Source organism: Vigna radiata, chromosome 3, assembly GCF_000741045.1.
Source record: "Vigna radiata var. radiata cultivar VC1973A chromosome 3, Vradiata_ver6, whole genome shotgun sequence".
In the NCBI taxonomy this organism is placed as follows: Eukaryota; Viridiplantae; Streptophyta; class Magnoliopsida; order Fabales; family Fabaceae; genus Vigna; species Vigna radiata.
Window position 1 is genome coordinate 3,750,743 of NC_028353.1, and position 15,525 is coordinate 3,766,267.

The following is a 15,525-nucleotide window of genomic DNA, read 5'->3' on the forward strand; positions in this document are numbered from 1 at the left end:
AGGTCAGGTGTCAGTAGGTCAAAAGTATAATTTTTGGAAGTGCATGATGAAAGGTTGGAGGTGTAGGATGAAACACCCTTCACTTAAATATAGCTTTTGTTAAAAGTATTTTAAAAATAGAAAAGTGGTGCAAAGAGAAAATTAGGGGTATAAATAGCTTGAACCTTTAGAAATTGTCAACTATAGTTTCTGGATTAGGACTGGGTCATCATGCTTGGATTGCCCCAGATTGGGCCCAAATTCGTAACAAAAATTTAGTTGATTAATTTAACTATATGTTCAAATCAATATACGAATTTATAATATACTTATTCAATTAAAAGATTAAATTGTAAGTTGATCTTGTTCTTAATGACTAACCCCATGTTTGGTTTCACGTCATACGTTAGAAGCAATGAGAATTGCTTTTATATTTTTTACAATTCAAATGTATCTAAACACCGAGCATCTACTTGTTTGCATTTCTATTGGAATTTAATTTAATGAATATGCATATTCAATACAAAAATAACATACTATTTAACAGTCAGAGATTATTGTTATTAATATGACTTTGAAAGAAAATATCATAGGTAATCATTTATGTTAGATAATGATACAAATAATTACATAGTTTATTTTCTCTATATGTTATCACAAAATTGAAAATAACTCGATTTGACTTCTGATAAAACTTTTTTTTTTTGGTTTAAACGCTATTTGAAGCTTGGCAGAATCTCAAAAAACAGGCTATTATTTGCTAATGAATACAAATATTAAATAAAACATGATTATTTTTTGGTAAAGTGAAAAAAACAAAATTATCTTTCTCATTTAAATATTATGAATAATTATTATGTGATATATTAAATATTTGCTCTAATATTATTTAAACAGTTTATTTCAAGAATCCACGATTAGAATTTTGAACAGTTGATAATATATTTATTCTCTACGAACGGTTAATATATTTTATAATAAATACGTAAATGTTAAGGAAATATAGACAATACTAAATAAATTTTAAAAAATATTAAATTAATAGTATACTATTAAGAAAAATAAAACTTTATTTTGAATAAAAATACAATATCACATAATACATAAAATATAACTTCCCTAATAATTGTCACTAGAACATACAAAATTAATTTCTCACAAAAATTTTCAAACAAGACTTGTGTCGACCAATGACTATCAAGTCAGTAAGCTTTCTAACTTTGGTCTCACCCAACGAGAGTATTCTTACTCAATAACTATCAAGTCAATAGCTTTTTGACTTTAACCTTGTTTAGTGAATATATTCTTGCTTAACTACTGTCAAATTAGTAAACTCTTTGACTTTAGGTTTGTCCAGCGAGTTTGTTCTCTTCCAAAGACTACCAAATCAATAACCATCTGACTTTGTCTTCGTCCATTGAGTATATACTCACCCAATAAATCTGTATAATTTTGAATATTTATACACTCAAGTCCTACAATCCAATCTAACAACAAGTACAAATGTCGCAACATACTAAGCATCATATTATACACAAGTCAATGACTCAATTCAACTCAAATGCAATATCACCGTATTCAACATACAAAAATTCAACTTACAAATCACTAAAGATAATCAAAACCATAACTCAACTCCACATGTCATATTTCATCAAATAACTCAATTACATAAATCAACTATCGTACAAGCATGTTATCACCAATTGCAAGTTATCTATCAGTTAAAAAACAAGGCAATTGTTTTTCCTTACTTGAAAGGCTAAACGCTTAAGGAATCCTAAAAATACCTCAATACACACAATATTTTTATTTGTCTCTATGACACAAACACGATCAGGACACACCACTAGAACCATTGATCAACAAAGATTCTTATAGAAGATTCGAACAATACATGCGTACCAAGATGATTCACATGCACAGAAAGAACAAACCAACCAAGAAAAAAACAGAATAAAAAATCAATTTACTCTATTTGATAAACTGATCAGACAAAAGTAAAGAATTTGTCTTAAAAACCACTTTAATTGTCTTCAACTTTCTCAAACGGATGCATAAGTGGTGAGAACGTCTAAAAAAAAGCTCTAGAAAAAAAAAAGAGTTTTAAAAAAACAATATACTTTAAAAATAATAAAATTCTTTTATTTATATCTTTATGTTTTTATTATTAAAATAATCAAATTTTATCATTCTTAACGTATTATAAGCTTTAAAACACAATTTTAGAAAATAAAATGTTAAAATATTATAAAATATAAAATTTCTAGTATCCGTGTACAAGAGTAATAAAGGTATGATATTTCTTTCAAATGAATTGCACAATAAAGAAAAGAAAAGGTAAATGTGATTATATGATGTATTACTTTGAATATTGCATCTAATGATTTATTGCCTTTATGTTTCATCAGACGTGTTTTACTATATACCACACTTTGCATCTTCTCATAGAAAATCGTTTTCCAAAAATATTCTATTTTTTTATTGAATATAATATTTTATATAATTATATTTTTTATATTTTATATTAAGGTTAAATTTTATTTTAATCTCTCATCTTTCTTTCAGTAATTCTTTTTTAATTTTAACTCAATTTAATTTTTTAACTTGAAATATGTTGATTTTGTCTTTTTAATAAAAAATTATTAAAGTTATTAATGTTTTAAATGGGTTTAAAATATTAAATAAATTTAACAGAATTTAATTAAATAACTAAATTGGTTTAAAATTTCAAAAAATACTAATTTAAATTTTACTAAAAAACAAATTTGACTTTTTTATATTTAATTACTTAAAAGTTCTAGAGTGCTGGAGTCTTTTATTAGTATTACACATATTTTTGTTTATTATATCAGTGAAGATATAAACTATTTTCTACGGGTAAGATTGGCTTTGAACAATTATATGATAGTCATATGTAAACTGTATTAGTTTTATTGATCAAACTTTAAAAATTATTGTTATTAATTACAGATATAATTGCCCCACTTATTTCAATTAAATAACTATTAAATTTCTTTAATAACTTAATTACGCATACTTGATTTTATTTTTCTGAAAAAGGTTATATTGACCATCGGTTAAATACATAACCATATTGTTTAATAGCTGTCAAAATGTTGTTTAATAGTAATATATTCGTATACAATTAATATTTTTTAAAAAGAAAATATAAGAAGTATCTATATATTTGACTGTTGACTCGATTTGATAATAGATTAGTTGAAATCAATAATGAGAGATAAGTTAAGTATGTTCTAATTAATATTCGTAATTACCTTTTCGTAAAAACATAATAATAAAAATTGAAATTTTAATATTTGTAATAAAGTTAACACGGAAATAATTATTTTATATATTTATCTTTCGTTAAATTTATTTGTAGACTCGTTCACAAATCCAATCTTAATAATGTGATTAATTTATTTTGAACAAAAAACACATGTTCAGCAACTTAGGGAGAGAATTAAAGTAACATATTTTAAAAATTATTTTGAATTGTCACATTCATTCGAGTCAAATTTCTCACACTTTTTCTTTTGTCATTTTCAATTTACTTTATCCTGAAAAGGATAGTATGTAGTTTTTTAATGTAAAAAAATTGAAAAACTACACCACTTTAAATTTTGAGGATATTTTTTCGAAAAAGGTATTTCCAATTCAAATTAATTACTGATTTGAAAAGTTGATTTTATAATAATGGATGTGGATTTATCTCGATAGAAAATTAAAATAAAACATAGTAAGTTAGCATATTCAGTACTGAGAAAATTAGAGTATTACCGTTTTTTCTTTTAGGCAGTGAAGTAATTAGAAACTCCCCTTAATTACTATATATATATTACGTCAATTAATTATGTTTGGCTAAGTAATTATTCGTTCTTAGATTTAATCTCTATTTATTGTTATAATAATGGTAACGTATCATCACATTAGTAATTTTAATGGTAACAATTCACATGCCACGTGCCAAACGTGTTAGCCTAGTCTGAATAATTCTATGTGCTGGGTTGAAACAATTTTTTATAGTTATAAAAACTAAATAAATTGAATGTTTATAATGGTTAATTCTAAAAGCCTTATAGAATTAAAAAATAAAATAATAATAATAATAATAGAATGTGATTGATAGCACATAGACAGAAATATCACACGAGGTTTACATTTGAAAAACTGTATATTATGAATTATTACGTGGCGCGATGTGATAGGTGAATATTACTTTTTGAAATTGCAAGTACGAACCATAAATCTTGATAATTATTTTGTGAGAAAGTCTTATATAAATATAAAGTCTTCTTATTATCATTATCCTGTTATAAAACACTGCTGATGTTCACTTCTTTTACATTCTCATTCTCTCCAAAGGCACACAAGAGTGCATGAAACAACCATCCATGGCTGCAGATTCCAACTCAAACCTCAGAATCACCATTGAAAGAAATCCTCCACAGTCACGCCTAGCTGAGTTGAACATCAAGTGCTGGCCCAAGTACATGCCCTTCCTTCTCTCATTCTCTTTTGCTAGCTTTGAGTGTAAAAGAATTGTTGTGTTGATGATGTTTAAATTTGACAGAAAAATAGTATAAGAGTGTGTTTATGGGTTGTGAAAAAATAGAATGATGGAATGCACTGACACTGTGAAAACTGTAATGAAAGGTGGGGTTGTTCTCCAGGGAAGTACCAGTTGAAATTTGATGCAGAAGAGACATGCTACTTGGTGAAAGGGAAGGTGAAGGCTTACCTAAAAGGGTCATCAGAGTTTGTGGAGTTTGGAGCTGGAGACCTTGTCACCATTCCAAAGGGACTCAGTTGCACTTGGGATGTGTCTCTTGCAGTGGATAAGTATTACAAATTTGAATCAAATTCTTCTGCTACATCATCATCATCTTGTTAAGTACTCATTTCGACCAATTATTATCATTAATTAGGTTAATTTTAGCTTCATTGAAAAGAAGAAAAGAAAAAGATAGAAAATGGTTGTCTGGTTGCTGTTGTTTGAATGTGGGAGGAATTGAATTGAGATGCTATGGCTGAAAGAAAGAAAGAAAGAAAGAGAGAGAGAGAGAGAGAGATTGAAATGAATGATAATTATTTTAGTCAAAGAAGGAGAAAACATATCAGTCAATGCATGAAGTCCTGTATCTACGTGTAAAAAAATAAAAGACAGCTTTTATTGTTACTTTGACTGGTCAACAATTTTGGATGGAATTTTAATTGAATAATGAATGTTGATTTTGCTAAAGAAAAGAAACAATGGGAATGATTTGGACACGTGAATCGATGTGTTCTGCTCTGTCATACTTTCTCATCTGATGACTACGACCAATTCCACTTTCTTCTTTTTTTCTTCATTTCATTTCACTTCCTTCTTCTTATTGTCATTTGATTTTTTATTAAAAAATATTAGTAAGATAGGTTTCACGTGAAGAATACATAAGTTTTGTTAAACTTATCTTCGTTAACATTTTTTTCCCTTTAAATTGTTAAATAAAATATCATATAGAATAATTACATGAAATATTTCAACTAAAAATAAAATGTTTTGAAATCTAATAATGTTTTATTGTTTAATTAAACGATTTAAAATAAATATTTGTAATTATTGATGCCTCGTTTGAAAATAACTTGTTAAGATAAATTCCTTTGTTTGAAGTGGAAAGAATATAGGAGGAGTCGACGACATGAGGATAAGTACAGGGTTTTTAGATATTGTATTTAGGGAAAAAGACTTGCACATGGCCCTTTATAATGGCTACATTCTTTTCTTCTTTGGAATTTATCGTCTTCATCCTTTTCCTTCAATTCTTTCTTATTTTTTTAAAGGGAGAGAGAGAGTATCTTTTGTTTCAGCAGTTTAGCAACCATCTATTTGGATTCTTATTCGTTTGGACGTTCAATCTTGTTGTACTCCCCAATAAAAAAAAAAAAAAAAAAAAAAAAACCGACCACATTAAAGAGGCAAAAGCCTATTCAAACTTTTCTCATTTAGGAGGGAAGACCAACGACAACTTCTGGCGTGCCCCACAACTACCACACCATTGCGTGTCCCATGACATGTATCTCTCTATCCCCTCATTTTCACATCCTATCATTTCTATTCTATTTTGTTTTTACATTTTTAAAGGATGGTTTTATAAAATCTTAAAATCTCTCCTTTTGACAATGCTGTCCAGAAATTTCATACGAAATAATATATAACTTCTAACACGCCCCCTTTTCATAATGCAACTTAATATTAATCAAATTTAATAATGGAACATACATTTAGCAAAACTTCGAATGCTCTTGTACATTACACAGAATTTCCCTTCCCCTATTATGTAATTGAAACTCCTTCGAAAACAGGAAGTTTCAAGAACAATCGGTTTCTCCCCAACATCTGAAAAAAAAAACAATTATTTCTTTAAATAAACAGATTTATATTACACAGTCTTAGATTAGTATATGCATACAGAGACATTTGGAATTAGTATACCCAGAATATCAAAATTACCTATGACCTCGATAGTATGTTATTTTTGTCTACATACACAGGTTTGAACAAATTCCATAAGAAAAACTTAAATGAGCTTGTTAACATTGACAGTGTGTGTATCTACCCACACTCGCAGGACAGGACCTACATAACATGGATATATTAAATGTTTGGCGTCCGCATGGTGTAATTTAGTGGCATGTCGTGTTGCTAGAGAATTTCCCGGAGACGAAGAAGGAAAAAGAAAAAAAAAAAGAACAAACATTTTCTTTCACTACTAACGTTACACAGGTAGAAACGGAGATTCCCACTTATGGGTTGAAGGAGGGAGGGGGTTGGAGAGGAAAATAAGAAATACAAACATGTTAACAAAGGAAAATGTTAGTACATACTCGTACATGGATAATACAAAAATATACATTTGGTACTGCGGTGAGTGAAGTTCCACCATCGGTTGCATGGGTCAGCACTGGATATGGTTATGTTTGGGCAGATCATCAGCAGAGAGAGCTGCATGGGGATAAGAAATACATTTTAAAACCTCAAGCACTTGAAAAGAAGGATAATTTCTATCAGAGTATGTACCTCCCAAGAGTTGAGCTTTAAATGGTTGAATTGTTTTTTCAATAACTTCACTGGTTGAGTTGTTGATTAAAAATCAAGGTCAGAGAATCTCTACTCTGTGAATATATAGTACATCTTATGGTGAGAAAGCTCAACTCCTTGAGAGGTCCACCTCTCCCTATAATTATCCTGAAACAAAAAATATTTCGTATCCACTACTTGCATAAAAAAGCTTATCGTGTATGGGTTTATATATTTTTCATAACCACAAACGCAACCGAAGGACTGGGGCTGGCGTAGAAGGCTTACCATTTGAGTTGCACTGTAATGTGAATCAAATCTTTGAGTTCCATGTCCAATCATTTATGTAAACCTAAAACAGGCAGTAAATTTGTAAGGATATATAAACTAAATGTCAATAATCATGATCCAAATGCATATTAACGTAAAGGAATGCCATTGTAAAAACAAAAGCTAGCATGTTCCTTAATTCACTCTTCCGAAGAGTTGAATAAGGAGATGTAATTCCTACAAGCGAATACTCAAAAAAGTCAAAATGATTATTCTTTGAAACAATCAAATAAATTTTCATTCAACTCTTCGGAAACCATTCTGACATTTACTCCAACCAAGTTCACCCTACTTCAAAGAGCCCACCACTCATCACAGACCCGTCTCTTTTTTACACTTAACGTGGGTCAGTCCTCCAATATTCATAGGAAACACGCTTTTCATATGTAGGTAACGAATCACGCAAAATCCAATATGTACTCTTTTAACCACTAAAAACCTTACCAAATGTAAACCAAATATCGTATGGTTGCAGAAAAAGGATTGGCTTGTAGTTATTGGTAAATGCTGATCCAAAAGCACAAGCGAGAGACTCAAACTTTGACAACTACCTAAGTAAAACATATTTTAAAAATCAATTTGGCTTGGATTCTTTAAAATAAAAGTGCAACTGTCATGCTGCATCATCTCACAAAATACACGATGTCGCTTTGGCGTGATCATCACATCAGAGTTTAGGTGATTGTATCATCAGCATAGTCTACCCTTAATCCTCCTCTGACATTGACTATTTACTCATCAAAACATAGACAAAAATCATAACCACCCGTAACTTCCTAGTTGTCAAATAAACTATAAATCCTAAAAGAATAATTATATAACCTGGCTCACTGACTGACTCCAATGATGGTCTCTTCAGGAAAGTAACTTGGTCCGTTGCCATTCACTGCATGAGCACCGTCATACTGGAGGACTCTAAGCTTTCCTTCCTATAACCACAGGCAAAAGATTACCACTTAACTAATATAAGCTAAAGCATACATCATTGGTCACCCCAGCAAAACCATACCTTTGTTCCATAAACTAATCCTCCCCCAGCAAAAGGATGAAAGCATGCCACATTGACCTCGTCTTCCGCACTAGGAAGCACCCTAACAAGTTCCATATCTGACACCCTGTATACCTGAAAATAAAGTAAATTCATAGACATGAAATTCAGACCAAAACCATTTCAAAACAATAAGAGAATAGACAATATGAATGACAACAATTAGTGCTAGCCCATAGATTAAGCATAACTAATTGAACAGTTGTCTAGACAACAGTTTAAGCATATAGATGTCATGATCCAAAAACAGCAAAAGCACTTCGTACTAAAGATTATACAGATTTCAAAGGGCTTGTACATGTGAGAGCAATTCACATTGGAAAAATTTAAATTGAGAGCTTTTTACCTCTAGCACTGTGTATATAGGTAATGTTGTGTCTCCATCAATGACAATACTTTTAAGAAGAGAGCCATGGCGTCGACCATAGGCAAGTAGTATGTGCTCAGATGTAGGAGAGAACTACACACCAAACAGCAGTTGCACAAAAGTTATTATAAGAATAAATTTAAAAACATGTATCATTCAAAAGGGGGCACATATCTCTAATAAGGCAGCGTGGAGAGCGAAGAAACAATTTATAAAACATGAATATCAAAATAGTTGTACAGTTGTGTGCAGAAAAGGAAATATAGTGTAATAAGAGAATATTGATCACATCTTAGAATATCCTTCAGGATCGGATTTTCATCATCTCAGACTGATTACCATATTTTCTGATATCATTATTTGTTTCCTAGTTATTTATTTGTTAGGAATATAATTAGAGAAAATAAGGGTTAAAGCTCTAGGTTTCATGAACACATCAATACGTTGTAAATATATCACAATTAATTTCAATTTGTGCTTCATTCTCTTCTTACACCTAAACCTCACAATTTCAACAAAGAAAATTATGAATGGGAAAGCACTCTGTTCAGAGTTAATAAAGGTTGGTCCAAAAAAAGTGTCAAGTTGTCAACAAGATTGCCCTACCAATAGTCAATTTGGAAGAAAAACAAATCCTCAACGGACTAATTTCAATATACGAAAACTGAGAGACCAAAGCAATACAAGTTGTTCAGGGACCAAATTGTGCGTATGTGTGTTAGTTGCATAAAACGTATGGCACACAGACTAACATAAAGATAAAGTAATGAACCTGAATTGATGTCAGACAATGAGCTGCTCTAATTGCCCGTGATGCAAGCACCAATCCAAATCTGTTCAACATAAATAAACAAAAAAAAAAAAAAAAAAAAACCAACTGAGTATGTGAATGATTTCAATTGGAAGCAATAGATGAAGTAAACAAGCCTTACGTTGCCTCCTCAAGGGAATATATCCGCAACTCATACATAACTTGGTGTGCTGAGATTGGATGTCGGGTTGGTGATGTTGCAACACCTGGCTCTTGGTGTACTGGAGTTTGTAAGCCTGGATCAGCCTCTATATGAGGAAGCATACATGCAACACAGGCGGCCAAAAATCTACCACATGGTGAAAAATGAGCACCCATTTCGCTGCAAAAGGAAAATATACAACTTTTTGAGTTGAAAATAAAAATATAAGCACAGTTAAATATAGGATACAATTTGAATTCAATCTGAGGTAAGAATGCCAAATGAACATATTTATGACTAAATTAAGTATAACACCATTACTATTAAGTGACAAATAGTGAGTTCATAATCATTCACCACGAAAAATGAAAAAATAAGTTATCAATTCACATTACGCACAAACTAAATTTTCTAAAATAACAATTTGACATTGAAGAATTACACTATTTCAACAAGAAGATATAATAACATAAAAGGTACCTGCAAAGGACAGCATGTGGTATGTTTAGACGACATCTGTCGGCATTAAGTGGGACACAAGGATTTTTTATGTCATGTGACCACACTCTTAACTTCACAGTGCAGGGCAACTCTGCCGCCGCTGCAGCAGCCACTGATGTGGCGGCAAGTTCTGATTGAATTCGACTCATGATTGTTTGGATATCGGATCCATCATGTGAATTATTAATAGAAGTAGCAAGATTGCCTGATTCAGATACAGGTTGACGGGATTGAGAAAAATGATTCCGTAAACCTGATCTCATTGAAGAACCTGGTATGCTGATGCTGCCAGTTATTGCTGAAGATGGCATTGCTGCATCATTATTAGAACTGGAAAGATTAGATGGCATTGTGGAAGAACCAATCTGTTGGGCTAGAATGTCACGGCTAGCACCCATGTGAGGAAGCATTGAAGGAACACCAGCTTGGCTTTGACCCATTAACCATCCTTGCAGAAAAGGCAACTCCCATGCACTTGGATCTCTTGAACTAGAAGGAAAAAACTGGTTAAATTGACCCAACTCAGAGGGAACCCCACGGTTGGCAGTTTGCCTAGACAGTCCATGTAGCACACCATTAAAAGAATAGGTATTAGTAGAGTTTCCATGTTGGCTTCCTTCAGCAGGTCTGGTTTCATCAGTCTCCATACCATCCATTGTGAGATTACTGAGGCCAACTCCCATTCCATTAGAGAAAGAAGTATGGGTGGGATATTCTGTACCAGTTTGAGTGGTGGGCATCTCAGAGAATGTATCCATGGGAGACACAGTGGTCTCATATTGCTCTGTTGCACTTGTATCTGCTTGTAACTGTACCATGGCAGAAGACTCAATTTGCATGCTACCTGAGCCCACATCATGACTAGAATGCTGTAGTTCTGTTCTTGACTCGTCAAGAGTATCTGAGGGCATGAAAAAGAAAGGTAATGACACATAAGGTAGTTCGGTGGACAAACTAATATGTTCTGTAGGCTGAATATTTGTGACAAAAACAGCAGGCGGAGGATATTGTAAATAGCCAAGAGATGTTGCCTCTGTCATTGAGGAATCTGAAGAGTCAAGATCATTGACCTGCGTATCAATACAAAGTATGTTAACCAAAAGGAAAATCCAAAAAGTAGCATTCTGAATAGCATGGACATACACAACCAAAATCGTTCACCTCCGCAGTTAAAAGATATGGTGCGGCATGTGGGTGAAAATGCACAGCCCGAAGTGAGCGCTTTGTCTTCAACACAAATATAGGAGAGGATGCTTCACCTTTTTTGTTGTGGTGCCATATGTACAACTGAGACAGTATTTCACAAAGTGGTGTAAAAAAAAGACTCCAAAATGTGAGATCAAAACACAACAGTTCATCTAAGATATAAAAACATGGGAGAAAAAGTAGTACCTTGTGGCCAGATGCAACAGCAATTATTTCACCTTTGGCATGAAAAGCAATAGATGCAATGGGGCGGTCTGTGAGAAAAAAAAAAATCCACTGAATTCATGAGAGAGAAACCAATATAGAAAAGAAAGGAACAAAGAACATGTTTAGTAACAGTTAAAGAATAATTTAGAAAGGTAAGAGAGATTGTCAATGAGTAAACATACAGAAATGATGAGATATTATGCACTCTGATGTGTTGGCATCCCATAAACGAACTTCTTGATCCAAGCTCCCACTCGCAAGTATATGTGGATGCAATGGATGGAACCTAACCTGTACCATTAACATAAAGTTCAAATTTTGGGTATGATTAGCACATAGTTAAAAACAACTGGGGGCGGGGAGTGCATCATGAAACACAAGAATATTTCCAACAGGAGAGAGGGAGGATTACAATAGTTACACCTGGTTGGGTTACACAAGGTACAATTTTAGACAAAAGGGCCTAATGTATTAGAAATGACACTTGCACCATTTATTGGCAAATAAACTGGAGTGGAATCACCAGTCTCGTATTCCTTTTTCTAATTAAAACTTGCAAATTGGAAATGAGATACACATAATTGATTATAGAAATTGTTAAAACCCTGATACCAGTTAATGATATTTTCAACCCACTCTGTGTGGCAAAAGTTCACATATTATTAAGCTTCAAGCAATGGTCATGGGTCTTGGCGAATGGATTCAGGAGGAAAGGAAGGATTTTGTGGCACAAACCAAAGTGGTAAATGGTAAAAAGGGAATAAACGGTACATGTACAACTTCCGCTGTACCCATTGATTTTAGGAGGAGTTTTTGAGACGTGTGTTTTTGAAAAGGATAAAGTATTTGAGAAATAAAGACAATTATATACATTGTTGTCTACGGTGTCAACTATTTTATGTTCAAATAATTGAACAAAATAATAAATATTTTCTTTATGTAGTAGTATCCTACATGCCCTGTTTTGCACAATGTTGATACGACAGAATTTTCTTCCCCGGATGCAACTTCCCTTATCTCTCAATTAGAACTTACCCACTCAAGTACAAATAACAGTTCATCCTTCCACCCACCCACACCTAAAGACTCGTTGCACACAAATATTTCCGTAACAAATAAATAGCTACATAAATTGAATGGTGGGATATCACCTAATTGAGAATACCAACGAGAATTTTAATAACTCAATTTCATTAAATTGTCACTTCAGAGAAAAGTACATTTCATCAAACTTCATGCAAAAAAGATTCCTTCCATAAACCACAATCATTACCAAAAGATACTACAAAAGAGAGATTAAAAAAACACAGGAAATGAAGGCAAATGGCAAGCAGACATATTTGAAACTTACCACCCAAGGCGTTCTCCTATGGCCAACTAACACCTTTAGGCAACTTCCAGTTTCACAATCAATTATCTTCACTGTATGGTCACCGCTGTGCATGGCACATAACAAGATCAGATTCAAACATAAAAGTTTTTAGACTAAAACTAACAAAGAGGTGATCAGCCCGTTAAAACTTACTGTGTAGAGGCAAGAACCTTCCCATCGGAACTAAATGCTGCTGCAATAGTAGACCGAGGAGGAGGCAATAAGGGACAATACTTAGCTGACAAATGCCGCAATGACTCAGCCTCAACCCTGATAATCATTGTCAGAGATGTTAGCCCCCGAAATAGACTATTCTTGAAAACAAAATTTCACATTCTCAAGAGGCTTATTTTTTGCCAATACAACTTATGGACTAAAGTAGTGTAAATACCATGAGAGGAGACCGCGTCTTGCATCTCTCACAACCTCATTCTTGGGACGAGAATAAGGACTAGACTTTGACTTAGAAGCTTCAACCCAGTGCCATTTGGCCACATATTTGGTCCGGGGTGAGATTTCTCTCCTTGCGAGCAAATTGAATACATTGCTACCACTGGCCAAATTCAACACATCAGGTAAGAGAAATATTTTACAGTAAAACATGTAACTTCAAATTCAACTTAAAAGAAGGAAAGTGCATTTCTGTAATTCGGCCTCAGTTGACGAACATAAACTTCAAAATCCAAGTATTGACAAACGTATGGATTCTCAGCTTATAGTAGCATGATAGATCATGGTAAGCTCACTCACAGTCTAAACATGCTCAATATTCAAGGTCAGAAACTACAAAATTTCGACAAGAAACTCCCATTCTCCATGATCATCCATTAAAATCATGCTCAAACTCTCCAACAAGTACCGAACCACCAGGCATCTATAATCAACAAAAACCCAACCACCATGGCCCATATTGATCATAACCTCACAATACCACGATCTCATCGCAAAACCTAGCTAACTCCACACGACTCAAACAGACCTCTAGACAAAACAAAACAAAACTCAACTCTGGACAGTTTCCAAGCCAGCAACCGCGAATTGATGTTAACCAACACCTAAAACCACTCTACAGCAGAACAGGATCCAACCTAAAAACCATGCAGCAGCCTCAGAAATCGAGCCTCGGGAACATCAATCACATGAATAAAGCTCAATTCCAGCTGCCTCCAACATATAACAACACTATTATTTCACTATCCTAATCAGAAAGCAACCCGAACACATCGCCACAATAACAGGCCAAAGGAACAAAACCGAATTAGGCGTAATTGAAAACTCCAGCAAAATCAGAAAAAGAAACAATCCGATACTGACTTCCGGTCGCGGATTCGGCGAGAAATTGAAAGAAAGATTGCGAAGAGGCGTAAGATTAAAATGAATTTCCATTAGAAAAAGGAATCGACGGAAAGAAAATGGACCTGCTGTTGGAATTGTGCGAAGAGGAAGAAGCATGATCGCGCGAGCGAGAAAATCCCGTCATTTTGGGGGAGGAGGCGAAATTGGGAGAAGAGAGGAGAGGATCGAATCTGAGAGGAGTTATAGGGAAGAGAAGAGATTCATGGTTTCGAACAAAGACAGAGACAGAGACAAACACACACTACCCTCTTCTTCTTTTTTCTTCTTCTTCTTCTTCTCTCTCTTTCTCTCGAAAGCCTTTATTTCAGAGCCTCCGTCTTTGTTTCATTTCGAAGACAGACCTAACCCAACCAGACCACGCTAAAAGGAATTCCCATCTTTTGGGGCTTCCCCTACAATTTCCAATACTTTTCGGGGAGGAAACTCTGATTAATGGAAGTACGTGGGTTTTGTTTTTTTCTGCCCTTCCATGCCATCAGATCTCTCCACCTACACCGTTGGATCTCACACCCGTAGGGATTTGTGAAACCAACTTAGGTTTAGGACCAAAATGAAGACTGTGATAGGAAGGACAAAGAAAGAATATGAAATTTATGAAAGATGGATAAACATTATTAATTAAGTCATTAATTATGTATTATCCAATCAACTCTTTTTCAAGTGTCATATTCTTTAGATTCTTTATTTTTATTTCTATTTTCTTCTTTGAAATTTAAGATTAAAACAATTAAATTAATATCTAATGCACATTTTATTGAAGTAAGATATGTTATGAGAGTTGTTGATTCACTAGTTAGGATAACACATTCATATTTGGTCATGTTTTAATTATTTTTCTTCCCTTCTAAAGTTTTAGCTTTTTTATTTATTTAATTATTTATTATTGTGAGCTGCTAAAAAATATAGAAATGTGTAGAATAATTTATAACAAAAATAGTTTTAAAAATGAGAATATTTTATTCTAGATTTACAGAAATTGAATATAACTTAAAAAAAGTTACTTAAGTTATAGTGATTTTTCTTGAAAATAAAAAAGTCACAAAATCTGTTTTTCACCTCTCACCATCTTTTCCTAAATGTAGTTAAGAAAATGAAATTAAAATTCCAAATTATCACCAGCTGTAATTAAAAAAACAAAATTAA

The 15,525-nt window shown here is 32.9% G+C and overlaps 2 protein-coding genes across 5 annotated transcripts; one reads left to right on the forward strand and one right to left on the reverse strand.

Annotated features, from left to right (window-relative positions):
* The first annotated feature begins 4,279 nt into the window (after positions 1–4,279).
* LOC106757423 lies at positions 4,280–5,084 on the forward strand. The gene is made up of 2 exons (XM_014640092.2): positions 4,280–4,471; positions 4,639–5,084. The coding sequence occupies exons 1-2, from the start codon at positions 4,362–4,364 to the stop codon at positions 4,874–4,876; spliced, it is 348 nt and encodes a 115-aa protein (XP_014495578.1). The 5' UTR covers positions 4,280–4,361; the 3' UTR covers positions 4,877–5,084.
* A 1,610-nt stretch (positions 5,085–6,694) lies between these two features.
* LOC106757677 lies at positions 6,695–14,751 on the reverse strand. 4 transcript variants are annotated; one of them, XM_022779161.1, is made up of 17 exons: positions 14,445–14,751; positions 13,418–13,579; positions 13,180–13,296; positions 13,006–13,090; positions 11,837–11,945; positions 11,634–11,701; positions 11,403–11,528; positions 10,221–11,311; positions 9,720–9,920; positions 9,560–9,620; positions 8,767–8,880; positions 8,382–8,495; positions 8,195–8,301; positions 7,817–7,923; positions 7,331–7,394; positions 7,043–7,210; positions 6,695–6,967 (listed from the first exon to the last, which is right to left on the reverse strand). In XM_022779161.1, the coding sequence occupies exons 1-13, from the start codon at positions 14,504–14,506 to the stop codon at positions 8,200–8,202; spliced, it is 2,412 nt and encodes an 803-aa protein (XP_022634882.1). In that variant the 5' UTR covers positions 14,507–14,751; the 3' UTR covers positions 6,695–6,967; positions 7,043–7,210; positions 7,331–7,394; positions 7,817–7,923; positions 8,195–8,199. The 4 variants fall into 4 exon arrangements, with proteins under 4 accessions (XP_022634882.1, XP_022634881.1, XP_014495904.1 ...); XM_022779160.1 differs by lacking the exon at positions 7,043–7,210; XM_014640418.2 differs by lacking the exon at positions 7,817–7,923 and having other exon boundaries at positions 14,445–14,750.
* Between the last annotated feature and the right edge of the window lie 774 nt (positions 14,752–15,525).